The sequence below is a fragment of the Drosophila takahashii genome, chromosome X (genome assembly GCF_030179915.1).
Source record: "Drosophila takahashii strain IR98-3 E-12201 chromosome X, DtakHiC1v2, whole genome shotgun sequence".
NCBI lineage: Eukaryota > Metazoa > Arthropoda > Insecta > Diptera > Drosophilidae > Drosophila > Drosophila takahashii.
Genome location: NC_091683.1, coordinates 20,402,162 through 20,419,008, shown reverse-complemented (window position 1 = coordinate 20,419,008; position 16,847 = coordinate 20,402,162). Strand labels below are relative to the sequence as shown.

The 16,847-nt window shown below is 37.6% G+C and overlaps 2 protein-coding genes across 2 annotated transcripts; both read right to left on the bottom strand.

The window, feature by feature from the left end:
• Window positions 1-9: 9 nt before the first annotated feature.
• On the bottom strand, window positions 10-1,402 carry LOC108059383 (E3 ubiquitin-protein ligase MARCHF5). The gene has a single exon (XM_017144615.3). It carries the CDS (start codon window positions 1,275-1,277, stop codon window positions 102-104), a length of 1,176 nt encoding a protein of 391 aa, XP_017000104.2. The 5' UTR covers window positions 1,278-1,402; the 3' UTR covers window positions 10-101.
• An 897-nt stretch (window positions 1,403-2,299) lies between these two features.
• Window positions 2,300-16,059, bottom strand: LOC108059398 (glutaredoxin domain-containing cysteine-rich protein CG12206). Its single transcript, XM_017144645.3, has 5 exons — window positions 15,715-16,059; window positions 12,655-14,200; window positions 3,206-3,439; window positions 3,077-3,142; window positions 2,300-2,760 (listed from the first exon to the last, which is right to left on the bottom strand). Exons 2-5 carry the CDS (start codon window positions 13,957-13,959, stop codon window positions 2,587-2,589), a joined length of 1,779 nt encoding a protein of 592 aa, XP_017000134.2. The 5' UTR covers window positions 13,960-14,200; window positions 15,715-16,059; the 3' UTR covers window positions 2,300-2,586.
• Window positions 16,060-16,847: the final 788 nt, after the last annotated feature.

Below are 16,847 nucleotides of genomic sequence, written 5' to 3'. Positions count from 1 at the left end.
TATCTCTAGCCGCTTTTATTATTTTATTATATTACCTCTGGTTAAGGTATACAATTCTCTGGTTCACGGATTGCAATCTATTTTCAATGATACATATATGACTAATCCAGTGGTGGATCTGCCGTGTGCAGTACGCCCTGAATGTGCTCCCTGTCGGGGTCACCACCCTCGGAGTCCGTGGTGACCGCACTGGAGCTGTCCTCGTAGTGCTCATCGTTCCCGGCAAATTGCCTGGCATTAGGATTCTGGAAATTCTGGGGATTCTGGGCACCCTGGGGCGGTGCCTCCCGAATCTGGCCACCCATATAAATCCTCACATTCTCATCCGTATAGTTCACAATGCGACGGCGCCGCCGGCGGACATAGAGCTTCTGCCGCAGATAGATCTTCAGCAGACCCTTCACCCCGATGTACGTAAATCCACCCAGGAGGGTGCGCTGCAGGGGATCGTCGAGGCTGGCGAAGAACACATTACCCATCGCCGTGGCCACGGTGGGCAGGAAGACGGCGCCGCAGAAGAGCCGCGAGATGTAGAGGGGTTCGGTCATGGCCGGCGAATTTTGGAGGGGTGGCAGGCTGCTCGAACTGTCGCTGAGTCCACTCCCACCCCCCAGTTCCGGTTCCCCGGCCCAGTGGAAGAAGGGCAGCTTGCGCAGGATGTTGTACCGGCTGCGCATCGCCTTCAGGACGGCATCCTCCCAGCGAACGAGGCGCGAGAGGACCAAACCCACCGGAATGAAGGGCAGGCCCACCAGCAGAAAGACCTCGTTCTCCATGAGCTCCAGGCCGCGTTTCTGGCCCAGCACCTGGATGACGGTAATGGCGCCATACGTGATGGCCGTCCAGTAGACACAGCACATGAACATACCGGCCGCCACATAGGGACACGTCCTGCGCACCGCCAGGTCCAGGAACTCCAGTGCACCGGCCAGGAGATTCATCCGCGGAAAGACGATGATGTACTCCGTCTGGCATTGGGCGCAGCTCACCGAGCGCCGGTGGTTGCCGCGCTGCTTCTCGTCGATCCACCGGTACAGGCAGCTCTGGTGCACCCACTTGGTGGCCCCCCGGCAGCGGCAAGGCTGCACCCACTTGGCCCGCCGGTTGTCCTCCTCGCCGGCGAAGCAAATCCAGCAGGAGCGCTCCTCGGCGTGACGATTCGATCCACCACTGCCGCGCTGCGTCTCCGCATCTTCCAGCTGGAGATCTTCGGCCTGGGATTGGAAATCCTCGGCCTGATCACCCGGCTGGTAGAACACCTCCAGGTGCGATCCCATCAAATCCTGGAATTTCTTGCAGTAATCGAGGACGGAAAAGAAAACATACACAACGAATTTGGTACGAAATATAATGACTGAAACTATTACGACACTAGAAACACAACAGAAACGACTGAGCTGAAGAGCAAGAGTCAGGTGATCGAGGAAAATATAACCCTTTTTTAAAATAATATCTGGATCAATTTTATGGGCTATGAAAAGTCATTAAAAGGTAAAAAATCAACTCTGTGTATAAAAAATTGATCGAATACAATTTTAATTTAGACTAAAAAAAATTCCTCGTAGAGTGAAAACAAAACAATTGTTCTTTTAGCTAAACTATTATTATTTTTTAATAATATTTATACATTCCTAACAAAATCTACAAGTTATTAGATATTTAATAGTGTTGATACTTTTACTTGTGGCAGTCACATTGAGTTTGCTTCTCTTCTGCGAGGGACTTCCCCTTTTTGTCTTGTAATGTGTTGCATACTTTAAGGGTTAGGAAATACATTTGCAATTTATAATATACTGTCTCTGAAAAATTTAGATTTTTGTTATAACTATTACCAAACAGAGTATATTATGTATTATATGTTATGCAAACTAAAAATAGTTATTTTGAATGTTTTTATTTTCAAATACTCTGAGCTAGGTTGTTAATCTGAAATAAGTTTAATCACATATAAATAGCTTAAAAAACCTTTAACATAATAGTTTTCAATTAGCAGATACTGCATTATTTATTTATCTCTAAAGAGCTCTGGAATTTTCCAATATATGTATTTAAATGGAATTATCATTAAATAATTTCATCTAAAATGCTAGATAATTCTGATAATGTACAGAAATATTTGCTGGAGTAATCAGTTTAAGTGGTGTTTGAAAACTTCAGCTCTTTTGTCTGACAAAATAATTAAAAGCCCGAAAATATGCATCACATTTTTAGAAAACCAACAGGTGAAAAAATATTTGTTGCTAATAGTATTAGCGAACAGTGTTCGCCCAAAAGCATGCTTTAAAAACCCACAAAAGTTGAACTCTTAAAATGTAGTTTATTTTTTATTCGTTATCTCATCAATTCACATATGATTAGGTTTTTCCTTTTGTGTTTGTGTGTGTGTGTGTGTTTCATTTCCGTTTCGTTCCCTTTCGTTTCGTTTCGCTTCGGCCACTCGTTTCCGGCTCAAACTGCTCTCAAATATCACAACTGTTAATAATAAGCGACTACAAGAATTGCGCAAAAAAAAATCTCTTCGATATAGATACAAAAAAAAGCACTACAGATAGAAAAATCGGGGGTGGTGTGGTGGGCCCGTTTTCCTCAGCAGTTGGGGCACTTGACCAGCCCGACTTCGTCGCAATTCATGCACTTCAGGGCCACGAACTCCGCCGTGAAGTGATTGCGGTGCACCGACTTCTTGGATCCGCTGCACGAAGGACACGGCAGCAGGCGATATCCGCCGCATGTCTGGCACGTATACGCAGTAGCGATCGACTGTAAAACAGTAACAAACAATCGATTAATTAAGTTTTCTTTGGAGCGAAAATAAAATGAAATATTTTGCTTAATAAATTTAAATGAATGCCGAAATGGGGTACATACTTATGTAAATTAAAATATTTACCAACAAATATATCAACTTTTTTTTGTATTGGAATAGAGACAATAGGCACACAAAAATATTTATAACATTTTTATAATGTCTTATATTTATAAGTTTAACGATTGAAATTTACTTTAATAGAGTTTAAAGCAAACAAACATATTTTTAAAATTCGCAAAGTACTGTGTATCGAATTAAAATATTTACTTTGTACGGTTTCAGCAGCTGTCGCAGTTCGCCACTCTCATTCAGTCGCTCCACAGTGTCGGCATCCTGTGTATTAATTAATTTTTCATTATCTTCTGTATCAAATTATTACTCCTTTCAATATTTTACCCCGATATGCTGGCCCTCGACGAAGAGCTGTGGCACCCGGATGGTCTCATTGTGCATCCGTTCCCGCATCTCCTGCTGATACTCCACGCTCATGAAGACATCGCGCTCCTCGAACTTAATGAGCAGGGTGCGCAGAATCTGCTTGACATTGGCGCACTTGGCATACGTTTCCCTGATGATTCCCATGCTGGTGGTGTACAGGACCACCTTGCCCAAGTCCTTTTCCATGTAGTTCTGCAATTAAATGGGGGAGCAACTTATTTTTAGAAAGATCTTAAGGTTTTTTATAAAAGTAAGAATATTTAGGGTATTATATATAGTTGGAAGATTTTATTTTGTATTTATAATACTTATAAATATTATAATTTATTATTTAACATATAACTAATCGAGAAGAAACGCTTAAAATGGAAATAATAATAAAAATAGATTCTTTTCTACAATTGTCCTAATATTTGTTTAATTTTTAAAAATTAAATCTGTATAAAATACCGTAAATAATCCGAATGAAAATATTTGTAAATTTGTAATCCCAATAAAGTATTTTTTAATCTAGCTAGTAGGAGCTAGACTTATGTTTGCAAATATGCAAATGCGACTATTGTCTTGACCCCAGCTGTGTGTGTGATATCTGGCACTCGATCGCTGATTCACACCCCGAAATGAGATGTTTGTTACACTAAGCCAACTTGTAGCTTGGCCAACTCAACAATCCACTATGGGGAAAAATTCCGTATTTTTGGCATAAACTCTAGTTTTAAAGATAGGGCCTTGAAAATTATAATATATACTTCTTATGCACAAATAGAATTTCGGTTTTTTCCATTTTTTGAAAAAACCTTACGGTTGTAAAAACACCACCCACAGCCACCCACCCACCACCTCCCCATTATGGTCAACCCCCTAAAAATTTGTAAGAATATTTTTTTTATTAATAAAAAACATTTTTATATAGATAACTTATGTAAGATATAATATTAATAAAATAAAATTTAATTATTCTCCATCGAAACTCTCTGAAACAAGCAAGAAAGTTAAAAAATTGGGTTTGCCATACCTAGACACCAACTTCAATCATTCTTCTTCAGGTTCTGCTTCCAAATAAACACTATCCAAATCAAAGAAATTGATTTCACCATCTTCGTCTTCCTCCGTACTTTCAATATCGTTTGTAACATCGGAATTCATATGCAGCTAAACAGTGATTTATTGAAAAAGGGGCAAAAACGGGCAAAAAGCAATGATAACACCTGTTTCTTTATCATTTTGTTAATACATTTATATTACAACCTTGCGTCGATCGGCGTAGATTCTTAACTAAAGCTTAACAGAACACAATAACTTTTGTTAGTTTTAGGCTAAAAGAGACATACACAAGACATTAAACAACAGGACAATGCAAACAGTTACAACACAATTTGTTTTGAGAAGTATTTAAGCATACCTTGACGTAAATTTTCCATATTTTTGTTTATTTTTTCGCCCTCTGAACACTTTGCACGACGATGGGAAACTTTGGAGTAAAATTAGCGCGCTTTTTTCTTAGAGATGAGCACGTTAATCGATAGACTTTGATAGGCTACAACAAATTATCGGTGGCACGTAAAATTTTTTTTTAAATTGTTCTAATAAGTTTAACCGTTTTACTATTAAAATAAAATATTTGTTTTTTAAATTAGTAACTTTTATTTTTTGCGTTTATGCCAAAAAAACGGACTTTTTCCCCATAGTGCAATCGAGGGCATCTTCGCCTTGCTCCATCTGCTCCAAAGCTCCATCTGCCTTTGTTTTTAACCTTCCCCCCACGGAGTGAGAAAATGGTAACAGCCTTGGCCGAAACACTTAGGCCACACGGAGGAGGAGGAGTTGTGGTTACAAATTGCCCGCTAATTGCCAAGCGAAAAATACTTGTTAAACGAAACCGAGCCAGTTTGCCAGTCTCATTAGCGGATCGCATCCCACTTAAGGCCGGGAACAGAGCATTCTCTCAGACGGGTTCGGGTTCTCTCAGTGCCATCCATTATTATCCATCCATAGCACACACTCATGATATACGGCAATCACAACGGATCCAATTGAAAATTACGCATAGCCAATTTGTGTAAATGGCAAATGAATGTCCGAAGTGAAAACTTTGCACAATGCGAAATGTGAAATATTTTTCCTCGATTCGGCGGACTTGTTTTTGGGGGCTAGGGGATTACGGGGGCTCTTCCGTTAGTCAGCCTGATTAACTAGATTTCCATCGGCGAAGACAGTCGATACCTTAAACTCGATCGAATTTCCCGAGGCGACTCGTTGCCTCAGTGAGTTGTCAAATTTTGCCATGATTTATTGTTATAAGAAACATAAATTAATAGAGCAGGACATCTGGCAACCAACTATCCGGAGAGTTATGATGGTGAAATGTGATCTGGGCTTGAGAAATGGTATCAAATTAATTGTGTCTCTCGCCTTTCAAGCTTTTCGCACACACAAGGGAATTAGTTTGCATTAACCAACAAGAGTGTGTAATTAAAATCAAATGAAAGCTATTTATTTCATTAACGACATCGATAAGTTTTGAAATTTTTAGAGGGAAAGGATGGTGAAAAAAGTGGGGATGTAAAATAAAGATAAATAAATATGGAAATACCAAGTAATTTGTAAATAAATAAATAGGTTTTACAGCCTAATTAAAAGTTTTGATAATATTAAAAAGGTTATTCGTTTTTTACCTTTATTCGTTGATTATTTCAAATTATATACATACAAACTAGGCAAAAAAAAAGGTATTTAAAATATTATTTGTATTTTGTAAAAATCAGATACATTTCGCTAAAACTAAAAACACAAGTTATATTGCAGTAAAATTAAAAACTTAATTTTTAGTTTTAAAACTTAAGTTCTTAATTTTACTGGAACTGTATTTTTTAAATTCAGGAAAAATAGAAAAGAAAAAACCACCCAAAACCTACCAAGGGGTATCATTTGCGTCGACTACTCGCATATGTTTCGACTTGCATCGGCGCATTGCACTTGCATAAGCTGCAAGCCCGAGTCGAATCCCCAGTCGCCCAGTCCCCATCCACTTTATCAGGTGGCCACCAATGGATCCCAGTCGCAAAATCGCCTCAGGTGGCGGTTATTTAATATATGGCATATAATAACCAAACATAACGCCGCGCGGCTCGTCAGAGACGTAAACAAATGTAAAGCTGGTAAACTGGTACATTAATAGTTGCCATTTGCCATTAAGCCTCATTTGTCGCTCCTCCGACGAGAGTTCAAAGCCATCGAATGTAATGAACATGTTCATGAGAATAAAAACAAAGATAAGCAACGAGATGGGCATGAATATGAATGAGGCTGCGAACCGCAGGCCAAATAACTTAAAAGTCTGAAATTAAATACACTGAATACTGGAAAAAAAGAACACGACTATAGATGTGAATGCAAACAAGGCTGTGAACTGTGAACCGCAGGCCAAATGACAACTCAAATATCTGGCCATCTTCTGCAGAACCCAAAACACTCAAAAAGCACTGAAAAATCAGCATCTTCAGCCGTTTTCAGTTTTTTAAGAGCTGCAAAAGAGAAAGCAGGTCAGTTGTTCGGCCAAGGAGGGGTTTTTGGTTTTGGCAATCGCTAGCTTTTGATCTTGGTCTGGGGCCTCAAGTCCAAGGAGCCCCGAAAGTTATGCCCATGTGCCCATATGCCCACCAAAAAAAAAACTCAATTAATACGTCACACTGCGTTACATAACCCTTTGTTTCAGACTTTCGGACGGCCAGAAAGTGCGTTTCTCGACGCCAATCGATGGATATTTATTTTTATTTTTATTCCATTTCTCCGGTCAGCGCCACATAATCATGGGAATGAATTTTGACTGCCCATTGGGTTTCTTATATGTACGAAACGTATGGGAAAATAATGAAGATCGTTCGATATTTTTATTTTATTTTATAAGATATCATTTTTCGGTAAAAAACTTTAGAAAAAAATATTATTGGCCCATTTTAATTAATTTTTAAAAATGAATTTTTATGGGTAAAGCAAATGCCAAGATGAAACAAATGTAAAGTGCCAATATATCATTTTATATACACAAGTTTCCTAACACAATATTTTTATATTTTTATATGAACTTTTTGCTAAATTTAATTGCCATTTTTAATAAATTATTTCAAAGCCCTTATAATTATTAAAGGATGAAAAGTCCAAGATAAATACTTTTAATGGCTTCTTTTAATAAATATTTTTTTAAATATTTAAAGCCCAAATAATGGAAAAATAAAGAAAACTATTTAAGAGCCTGAAAACATATTTCTTTTAAAATGAATGTTGCAAGTTTTTTAAAGGAAATATTTTAAAATTTAAGTTCGACTAGAATATAGTTTAACGATTTCTTAAATAAATTATTGTATTTATATTCACTGAAATTGAATCCCTATTAAATGGTTGTATTTTCTGTGTGTATGCACTTGCTTTTTGGTATTGAAGTGGGGCTGTCGACTTTTTGCGGTTAAGGTAGCGCCGCGATCTGTCTGCAAGTCGGTTCTCACACCCAGCTGTAGCCCGATATATATGTTTTCCCCACCCCGCCAGTGCCCCTTTCTTTTTGCATAAATTCACACACGTACGTGAGCGGAGTGGAAACATTTCACTTTCGTTTCGTTTCGTTTGGTTTTTGGATTTTTTGTTTTCAGTTTTCAGTCTTTGGTATTTTTTTGTATTTTTATGCCATGCCCTGAACGAGCTTCAATTTGGCAATAATTGGATATTTTAATAAGCCCATTTCGTCGGCTCTCGCGGCTTTCTTTTGGCCCTGAATGCAAATTGAAATTAAAATGCAGCTAACGCCCCTGGAGCCTTTGTTGCCTAATTGTTTGCCCAGAAATGTATCTTTACTTATTGTACTCTCGTACAATGCAAAAGATCGCCCAAAAATGCCACAAATCTGCAGCTCAGTCACGTACAACTTCGTTTTCATTTTCACTTTCGTTTGAAGACGTATGGTAGACAGTCATTTTTTTCAGTTAAAAAAAAAGATTTAAAAATATAAATATTTGGGAAAATGGAGTAAAATAATATTTCAATATTCCTAAGCTCAAATTTCAGATTGCTATCATAAAAATAATCCTAAATCATTATGTCTGTCGCTTAGATTTTATTTATGTATTTTTTCTGAGCTCTTTTAACAGTAATTTTTCCCAAGAAAAAACAATTTTCTTAAAAAAAAAGGAAGATTTAAAAATATAAATTGAGTAAAATAATATTTCAAAATTCCAAATTCCTAGCTCAAATTTCAGATTGTTGTCATAAAAATAATCTTTACCAGCAGCTCATCAAATCATCATTTCTGTTTTTGTATTATTTCTCAGCTTTTTTATGTTTACCATTTGTGACCCGAAATTACCTCTTTGTTTCTTTAGTTGCACAAAATTCGTTTGTTTTATAGGGGGCAGTAAAAAATGTTTTATAAGCAATTAAAAAAGATGAGCGAGAGGAGGAGAACTGCTAGTGAATGATAAGTGTTAAGGACAGGTCGGCAATTTTGAGGTAATATTTATTTGAGCCAACACAGCAACCTGTTGAAGGGTTTTGTTTCTGTTTCGTTGTAAATTGCAAGGGCAATTTCAGGGAAAATCATTCAATTTGAATCGTTTGGAAGGGGACTTTTGTGTGTAAGTGGGCTTGTCATCAGGTCATTACACACAGAGATAAACTTTCGTTTTCTGGCAATACCTATTAGTGCTCAAACTAAGACACGAATGTACGTACGTATATGCCCGTGCTTAAACTCAAATTAGCTAAATGATATTTTAATGACACCACTCCAAACGCGAAAAATAAAAACTCGTCTCTGAAACAAAAGCCAAAGGAATCGACTGCTGCGGCCCATAAAATATAATTCGATCTGTCTGCTCAGTATATCCGATTTTTGTTGTTGTTGTTGCATAATTAACGCATTAGTCGCTCTTTATTATGATAATTTGTGTGTTTCTTGAAAAATTATGCAAGCTGTTTTAAGCCAAATAATTTGGTTTCTTTCGTTTTTTCCGTTTTTTGGCAATAATTATATATTGATTTTGGTTTCAAGGTTGGCTTTGCTAATTTGACTGAATGACTGAAAAAAAAAAACACAAGACAAGACAAAAAAATCTGTGAGTCGTCCAAGAAGTTGACATTTAATTTGATGAGGCAGTAAAACTTTTGATTGAATCGCGGATGAAAAATTAATGAATTTCAGGGGTCATCGAAGATGACAGCCCTATGATATACTTATCGAATTTTAAATGAATTCGCGAAGGTTGTTGAAAGCTGTTTTGGATTTTTAGTAGCTCTGATTGAGTAAATATAGGTTTCAGTTGTAACGTAACATAAATGTAGCTCGAAGTTAAGGAATACAAAAATAATTAAATAATTTAAATACATTTTTTTAATCATGAAATCAGGCAACATACTTAATTAATATATACATTTATTGGTATTTAAAAAAAAATGTACTTGTACTATGGTTGTATGTTCTTTATAAAAATAATAATAACAATTTTATAGAGCTGCTGCTTCAAATCAAAACTAATGCCATGGCACTTGGACAATCAGATCGGACACGAATATTAGATTGTTGTAAATATATTGCCCAATTTCCAGGGTTAATTCGATACCCCCAGTCTGGTAAATTGATTTCGCAAAATCACAAAAAAAGGGCGTCTAAAATGGGAGAAAAAAATCCGATATTCAATAGCCTAGATCAACCTGATGACAGGGCAAAAATCGAGGGTATTTCGGAGGTGCGAGCGTGGCCAATTCGGGCTCAATAAAAACTTAAAGCTGCGATTCGACGCGCTCCCCCCACCAAAAAATAGGTCAATTAATTTCGTTTTTTTCGTATCTTTTTGGTTTTTTGGTTTTTGAAAGAAGAGAACTTTCCCAAAAGAGAAAACAGAAATCAAAAGTAGGAGAGAGACAATAAGACAAAAAGACACTTGCAATTAGTCAAGTGGCGGACCATTTAAGCCGGCATTTATCTAACTTATCTAGCCGACTATCTGGCTATCTGACTATCTGCTTCGTACTTCCGCCAGCTCTTCAGCTTTCTTTCTTTCGGATTTGGACTTGTATCCATATGGGCACTTCCAAAATGTCGCTCGGGACATTTGCACACCTTTAAAGTTGAAAAAAAATTGTAAAACAATGGATTTTAATTTTAATTATGGGCTTTTCTTTTCACTCTTCCCAAGCTCTATTTTTGGTAAAAATCTTGATTTTGTACCACTTTTAGTTTTTAAGATATCGGTAAAAAACTGCCGTATTCGCTCGGGACAAAAATAGAAGTGGATTTCGGGGAAGTTCATACAACACCAGAAATTAGCGAATTCTGATGGAATATTTCAATGCGATTTTTTTTAGAATGTTGTTCAAACATGTCGCTGTGAAATGCTTTTGGTTTTACTCAAAAATTCTTGCCGTTTTTTTTTTTTTTGCCGTTTCAACCACATTCGCTCGGGACATGTCGCTCGGGACATTTTTTCCGACTGTTTTGTAAAGCGGATTTCTTTACCTCTATCTCTCAATTGCTGGATGTTTTGCTTTTAACTTAATAGTTTAGTATGTGAATGAAGCATTCAGTACAGAAAAATGTCACATATTAGCATTCCTATAGGATAAATTAACAAAAGAAGACAGGTCCAAAAAATAACAAAAAAATAGCCAAAAACTGATTTTTGCGTATATTGGTGGGGTTTGTCATAAAAATAATCAAACTATACTCCAAATGTGTAGTAAAGCTCAGTATCCAACTAATTAGAAACTAATATCGGGGCAAAATCATGTGAAAATATGTTTTATTCAAGTATCAAGGTTTTTGGCTTGGTGGACTTTTTTTTGGAAGTGCCCATATAGAGATGAAGGGCGTATGTGACATATTAAGCCACTTAACGGCGAATCGAGACAACAACAAGTTCCGCAAATAGACAGCGGCAGTCAGGTGTTAATTGTCTTTCGAGAAAGAAATTTCTCAAAAAAAGCGAGTAATCATAATGAAATAAAAAAATATGAAGGCCCACAAGAAAAAAACGCAGAGATGAATCACAGAAAAGTCTGGATTCACTTTCACACAGGCCAACAAACGAGCCCTCACATGCAATATAAATATATCTGTATAAATATATATATATATATATGTATAGATTGGCATTGCATAATGCCGTCTGACTGCATCTGTATCTTCAGTTTCGGCTGCATCTGTATCTTTTTATTCCCAAGTGTGGGTGTGCAAAAGTCAGCGACCCAAAGACAAAAGTTAAATACAAAAAAAAAAAAAACAAATACTAAAAAGTTACACACACAAAATATAAAATAGAAACCCATAACGAAACCGAAAACTTTCTCAATGAATAACACCCACATGCGATTGAATGAGTGTCTGTGTGAATCATCTGGGCAAACGGAATATTCAAAGTAGCCACATAATAGTTTGAATATTTTGTGGTATTCAATTACGCTTTGTGGAATTTCCCATGTGCCAATTAAAGGCGAACTAATAAAAAGTATATTTAAAGAAATTGTTTACAATCAAAAGTTCACAAAGAGCTTGAACTATTTTTTAATCTTGCTTAAAACTTTCTTAGTAATTTTGGGATTTAGATTCAACTATTTAATTATTAACATTGAGAATTAAAGAGCTCTTTAAAGTTATACCTAAAATATTTGGGATACTTAAGGAGTTCCCTAAATATTTATGTATAAATGCCTATACAAATATGTTTATTCTGTTTAATATTTTTCTTAAAAAAAGTTTGTTATATAGCCTAACATTTTTTATATTTTTCATAATCATTAACTTTTTGAAAGTGCACCTGCTATAAACATAATCACTAGATTAAGCATACTCAATTTGAAATACTTGGCTGAAACTCTAATTGCAGTTGTCAAGGCTTCTGAGAACTCACATTCTAAAGTGTTTATATGTCCAATTAAAAGAAAAAACAGCGAAATTCGTGGAAGTTTATTTCAGAACTTTACGAAAATCAAAGGTATAAACTCTCTAAAAGTTGTATTTATTTGATACTAAATAATATAAATTCTATTCTCAGTAGTATAAATGTTATACCAATTATTAAATTTAATAATTTTGAAATTATTACTTTAGTACTCATCTTATTGATGCCAATTTGTCACTCAATAGTGCAGAATTCATGTAGTAATAGTTTCGTTTGTATAAGGAATTTGTTTCGTGTGTATCTACGATTGCTAGTGAATTGAATCGCTTTCATTGCTGAAATATCTTTCATTTAACAAAGAAATGTATAAAATTATTCAGCAGCAATTAATGAATTCACTCGATGCACCCATTCGCTGAATACAAAGTGCACTTTTCCATGGCCTTTTGATTGTTAAAGAGGCTTTTCTTGTTAATCAAGTGAATATCTTATTTATATTGAGTACTTTCCGTACGAACTCACCTTGACATTGGGCTGTTGCAGCTGCAAGAAGGTGGCTACTCCATTGCGCACACGATTCTTGACGCCCCTCACCGTTCCCTTGGCGGATCTGATGGTTGAGTTGGCCGAGAGCTTGCCCTCGGTCCGCACATCCCGGTAGCCGGCGAAGTCCTCGTCCTGCGGCTCCTCGGAAAAACCCGGCGATGTCTCGTACTCCGCCGAGGATGCTGAACTGGAGGCTCCGAAGCTCCTGAAATTCTCGTGCTCGTGCACGTGGAAGGTGTAGTACCCGTCCGCCTCGTATTGCAGCGGTCTGCCATCGATCTTGGTGACCAGGGGGCCCGCCTCCCTGTCCCGCTCCCTCTCCCGCTCCCTTAGCCGGATGTCCCGGAGGAGGGTGGTGGGCAGAAGGCCGCCGGAGTGCAGGGAGTCGCAGCTCAGCGAGGAGTTGCTGCTCTCATCGCACTCCTCGCTGTCGTCGGTGAGGCTGTAGGCCCGCTGGGGAATGGGAATCGTAAGCGGTTTGGGAGTCGGTTTGGGGTTCGGGCTCGGGTTCGGGGTCACCAGGGGGTCGTCCTCCCCCTCCTTGACCTTCAGCCGCGTGGTCTGCAGATGGAGCTCCAAGTGCTGCGGTGACCTCACTTGGTGACCTTCCAAATCGCTGCCCGTGCCACTGTCCAGCGTCTCGCACGGCGAGTACTGACCACTGGTGGCCACCGGTGTCCACTGCATCTCCTCCAGGCCCTCGTTCAGCTTCACCACACTGATCTGCTTGCCCAGAATCCGCTGGGTAATCGGTTGACCCTGGCTCTCGATCTGAATCTTCACTGTATTCACGCTGCTGCTGCTGCTGTGTTGCAATGTTGCTGCTGTGTCCGCTGCCGTTGCTGCTGGCTGACTGGCAGCAATTTCACCATTGCAACTGATTATGGTCGGAGATGTTGCTGCTGCTGTTGGTGTGACTGTTGTTGCTGTTGCTGTTGCTGCTGCACCGGCAATTTCTCCGCCAATGCGCAGCAGCAATTGTGGATAGATTTTGGTGGTCGCTGGTGTTGCTGTTGCTGTTGCCGATGTTGCTGCTGTGTCGTAACTAGTTTCCAAATTATCTTTGGTTGCTGCTGCTGCTGTGTCGCCAAATGCCAGCAACATGCCAGCCTGGGACTTGAGCGACATTTCAGTGTTGCTGTTGCTCTTGGCAGTTGCTGCTACTTGTGTTGCTGTTGCTGCTGCTGCTGCTGTTGCTGTTGCCACTTCTGGCGATTCAATGATTATGGAAATACCGCGCATTGGCTCCATTCGCGACACATTGCTGGTGATTGCCGCCATGGTTCTACAGCATTTGGCTGTCTATATCCGATTTCAGATAACAAATGCCTATATCTTATATCTTATGGCTCCAAGTTGATGCAATCGAGTGCCGGCTAATGATGTTGCTGCTGTGCGTTCCACTTGTTGCTGATTTTCCTGCCGACTGCTGACTGCTGACCGTTGCCAAGTGCTTTACAGTTAGACGACCGCATGTAGATTGCTGCAATTGCTGTTGCTGTTGCAGTTGCTGCTGTTGCTGCTGCAAGGAAGAAGAAGCAAACAAGAATTGCGTTAGAAAGGCAGTGACAAAAATTTAAGACTACAATTCCAAAATTTGATATTCCAAAAACATTTTTTCGATTTTATTTTATTTCTAGAAAAACTGACTTAGAAATCAGTGCACATTTCAGAAACTGCAAAGCCTACTAATACCTCTGAAAATATTTTTAAATAGCTTTAATTAATTCTAGGGTCATATTTTTCGAGTGTGTAAGCCGCCACACGAGCTTGACATTTAAGCCGAAGATGATGCCGAATAAATGTTAAAAGCTTTGCCAGCGTACAAAAAAATAAAACAACAACAAAAAAGCAGCTGGGAAACCAGAAAAAACAATAATCATAATAATGATAAACACGAAACCGCAAAAAGCAGACAGAACAGGCAGAAGAATGCCATAAACAAAAGGGAGACCCTGAATACCCTGAGTTCTGTTGAAGGTGTCGTCACCTGGCGGCATTTGATTTCCTGCGACAGGAACTTTCTATTTATTGTTATTATCCAACTGGAAACTACTATTGGATTGGTTGAATAGTGAATGAAGTTTAAGATTTTAAGTTATTAAGATTAAATAGCTTAGATAAACACAAGAAAATAACCGTTAAGCAAAAATAAAATATTAATTAAATGAATAAAAATATGAATTCTTCACAGTTACAGCAAGAAAACATTAAGGAAAAATGCCTATTTTTACCAAAAACCCAGAAACTGAACTTTCCACGCAAAAAATTGTTTTTTGGCCGAAACAATGGAAATATAGATCCAAATATGGATTGTTATACCTTTCTGAACTCGTTATTAAATTTTCAATCGATTGGCATTTAAACCAGGACATTTTATTTTTTGGCCATTTTTTATATGAATTCTATTTATTAGTCCAATTAAACGTTCTGATTTGTAATTACATAAATTCTCATTAAATAAAAATAATAAATAATTTAAATTGTAAAAATTACTTGTATATTTAATTGTCAATAATTTGCTAAAAGCTTTACATTTTTATTTTCACAAATGTGAAAGATTAAATTTCAATCTTATGTAGAAATGTTTAATGCTTAGATAGGTTTTTATTAAGTAACATGAAATCGGTTAAGTAAATTCCGAAAAATCTCTATAAACCAAATGTTTATAACGTATTAAATTTCACAAATAACAGGTGCGAAACCGAGCATATTTTTTACTTCATTCTTGTTCTTGGTAAATATCCAATGAATTCTGTTTTTGTGACACCCATTGTACCGACAGTGGGTCAAGCCAGATCAATTAGTGTAGCAACTTCTTATTTTTGTCAGGGAATGTTCTTCGGGGTAAAGAACAAGTCGGGATTTACATTTGAATGGCTGGGGAACTTGAAATATTGGGCGCGCTCTGCCCGCGGCATTTTTTTCGGTTTCTTCAGATTTTTTTTCTTGCTGGAATCTGGAAACTGGTTACACTTGAACCTGGTATTTCTCTGTTTTTTTTTTGTTGTTTGGAAATATTTGAGCGGCACTTACCCGTTGTTGTTGAGGCTGTTGTTGTTGTTGCTGCTGCTGGCCTGCATTCGCCGCTTATTGCACACAAATTTCATTTGGCAGCGTAGCACACACACACATTGAAAAAAATAAAACAAAAATCAGAAAATTCGGAAAAACAGTTTTGCACTTTAAGATATTTTTTTATTGGGGTATATTTTCCATATATTGCACACGCACGCTGACTGTTTTTTCTTCGGCCTTTCTGGCTCTTCTGTTTTAACAATCTTTTTATATTTCTTCGAATTTTCGAGATATGATATCTCTATTGGTTTGGAAATATTTTCGAGTACTCGCCGCGCGTACAACCCATTCAAAATCGCGCTGGCAACTGAAAACCGCAGCAACAAAGTCGCTTTGGGTTGGCGTGTTTCGCCAGGGATTGTTTTTTACTTCTTCTTCTCCACGTAGCGCCCTCTCTTTCTGCCGCCCATTCGCCGTCTCTGTCTCAAGCCAGTTGTTGTGGTTTTTTAATTTTTGCTTTCAAGAAACCCACAAAAAAGCAGCAGCCGCAGAAATTACCTGAAACAAAAACAAGAGAGCTGCACTTTCGCAAGGCGAAGACTTAGTTACACTAACAAATGTCAATTGACATCGATTTAAGTGCTGATTTATTTAAAATGTGTTTATTTACTCATGTTGGAGATGTTTTTCTTTCCTAATTGTTATGGATACAATTATAATACTAGAGGTATTCTAATTTATTTAGATTTCTATTATATAATAAATATATTTTAATAATAAATACAACATATTTACCAATAAAAAAACTTTTCTTTTCAAACCTCTTTTTTCTTTCATCTCTTTATTTTCAATACTATAATATTTTATAGTTTTAAATAAATACTAACATATCAAACATTAATTGTTTTTTTCGAGTTTACAATTGGAAAATATTTTTAATAGTTTATGTTACAGGATTCTTAAAAAAATATTAATAGCCATTAGAAGAGTACAACAAAAATGCGGCGTTGAGAATTTGTTTACGTGCGCATGCGCAGCCGCCGTCAACGTCGCTGCCTCTGTCGCAGTCGCTGCCTCGGTCGGCGTCGACGTCGGCACTTGTCCGCCGCTTTTATTATTGTTATTGTTGCTGGTGTTGTTAGTGTTGTTGG

What these genes read in the sequence shown, in the direction of transcription:
- LOC108059383 (XM_017144615.3), bottom strand. Translation starts at nt 1,277, where the DNA reads ATGGGATCGCACCTGGAGGTGTTCTACCAGCCGGGTGATCAGGCCGAG.
- LOC108059398 (XM_017144645.3), bottom strand. Translation starts at nt 13,959, where the DNA reads ATGGCGGCAATCACCAGCAATGTGTCGCGAATGGAGCCAATGCGCGGT. An exon ending in TGCAACAGCCCAATGTCAAG is followed by an intron (nt 3,440 to 12,654) that starts GTGAGTTCGTAC and finishes ATTTAATTGCAG; the next exon opens with AACTACATGGAAAAGGACTT. An exon ending in TCGAGGGCCAGCATATCGGG is followed by an intron (nt 3,143 to 3,205) that starts GTAAAATATTGA and finishes ATTAATACACAG; the next exon opens with GATGCCGACACTGTGGAGCG.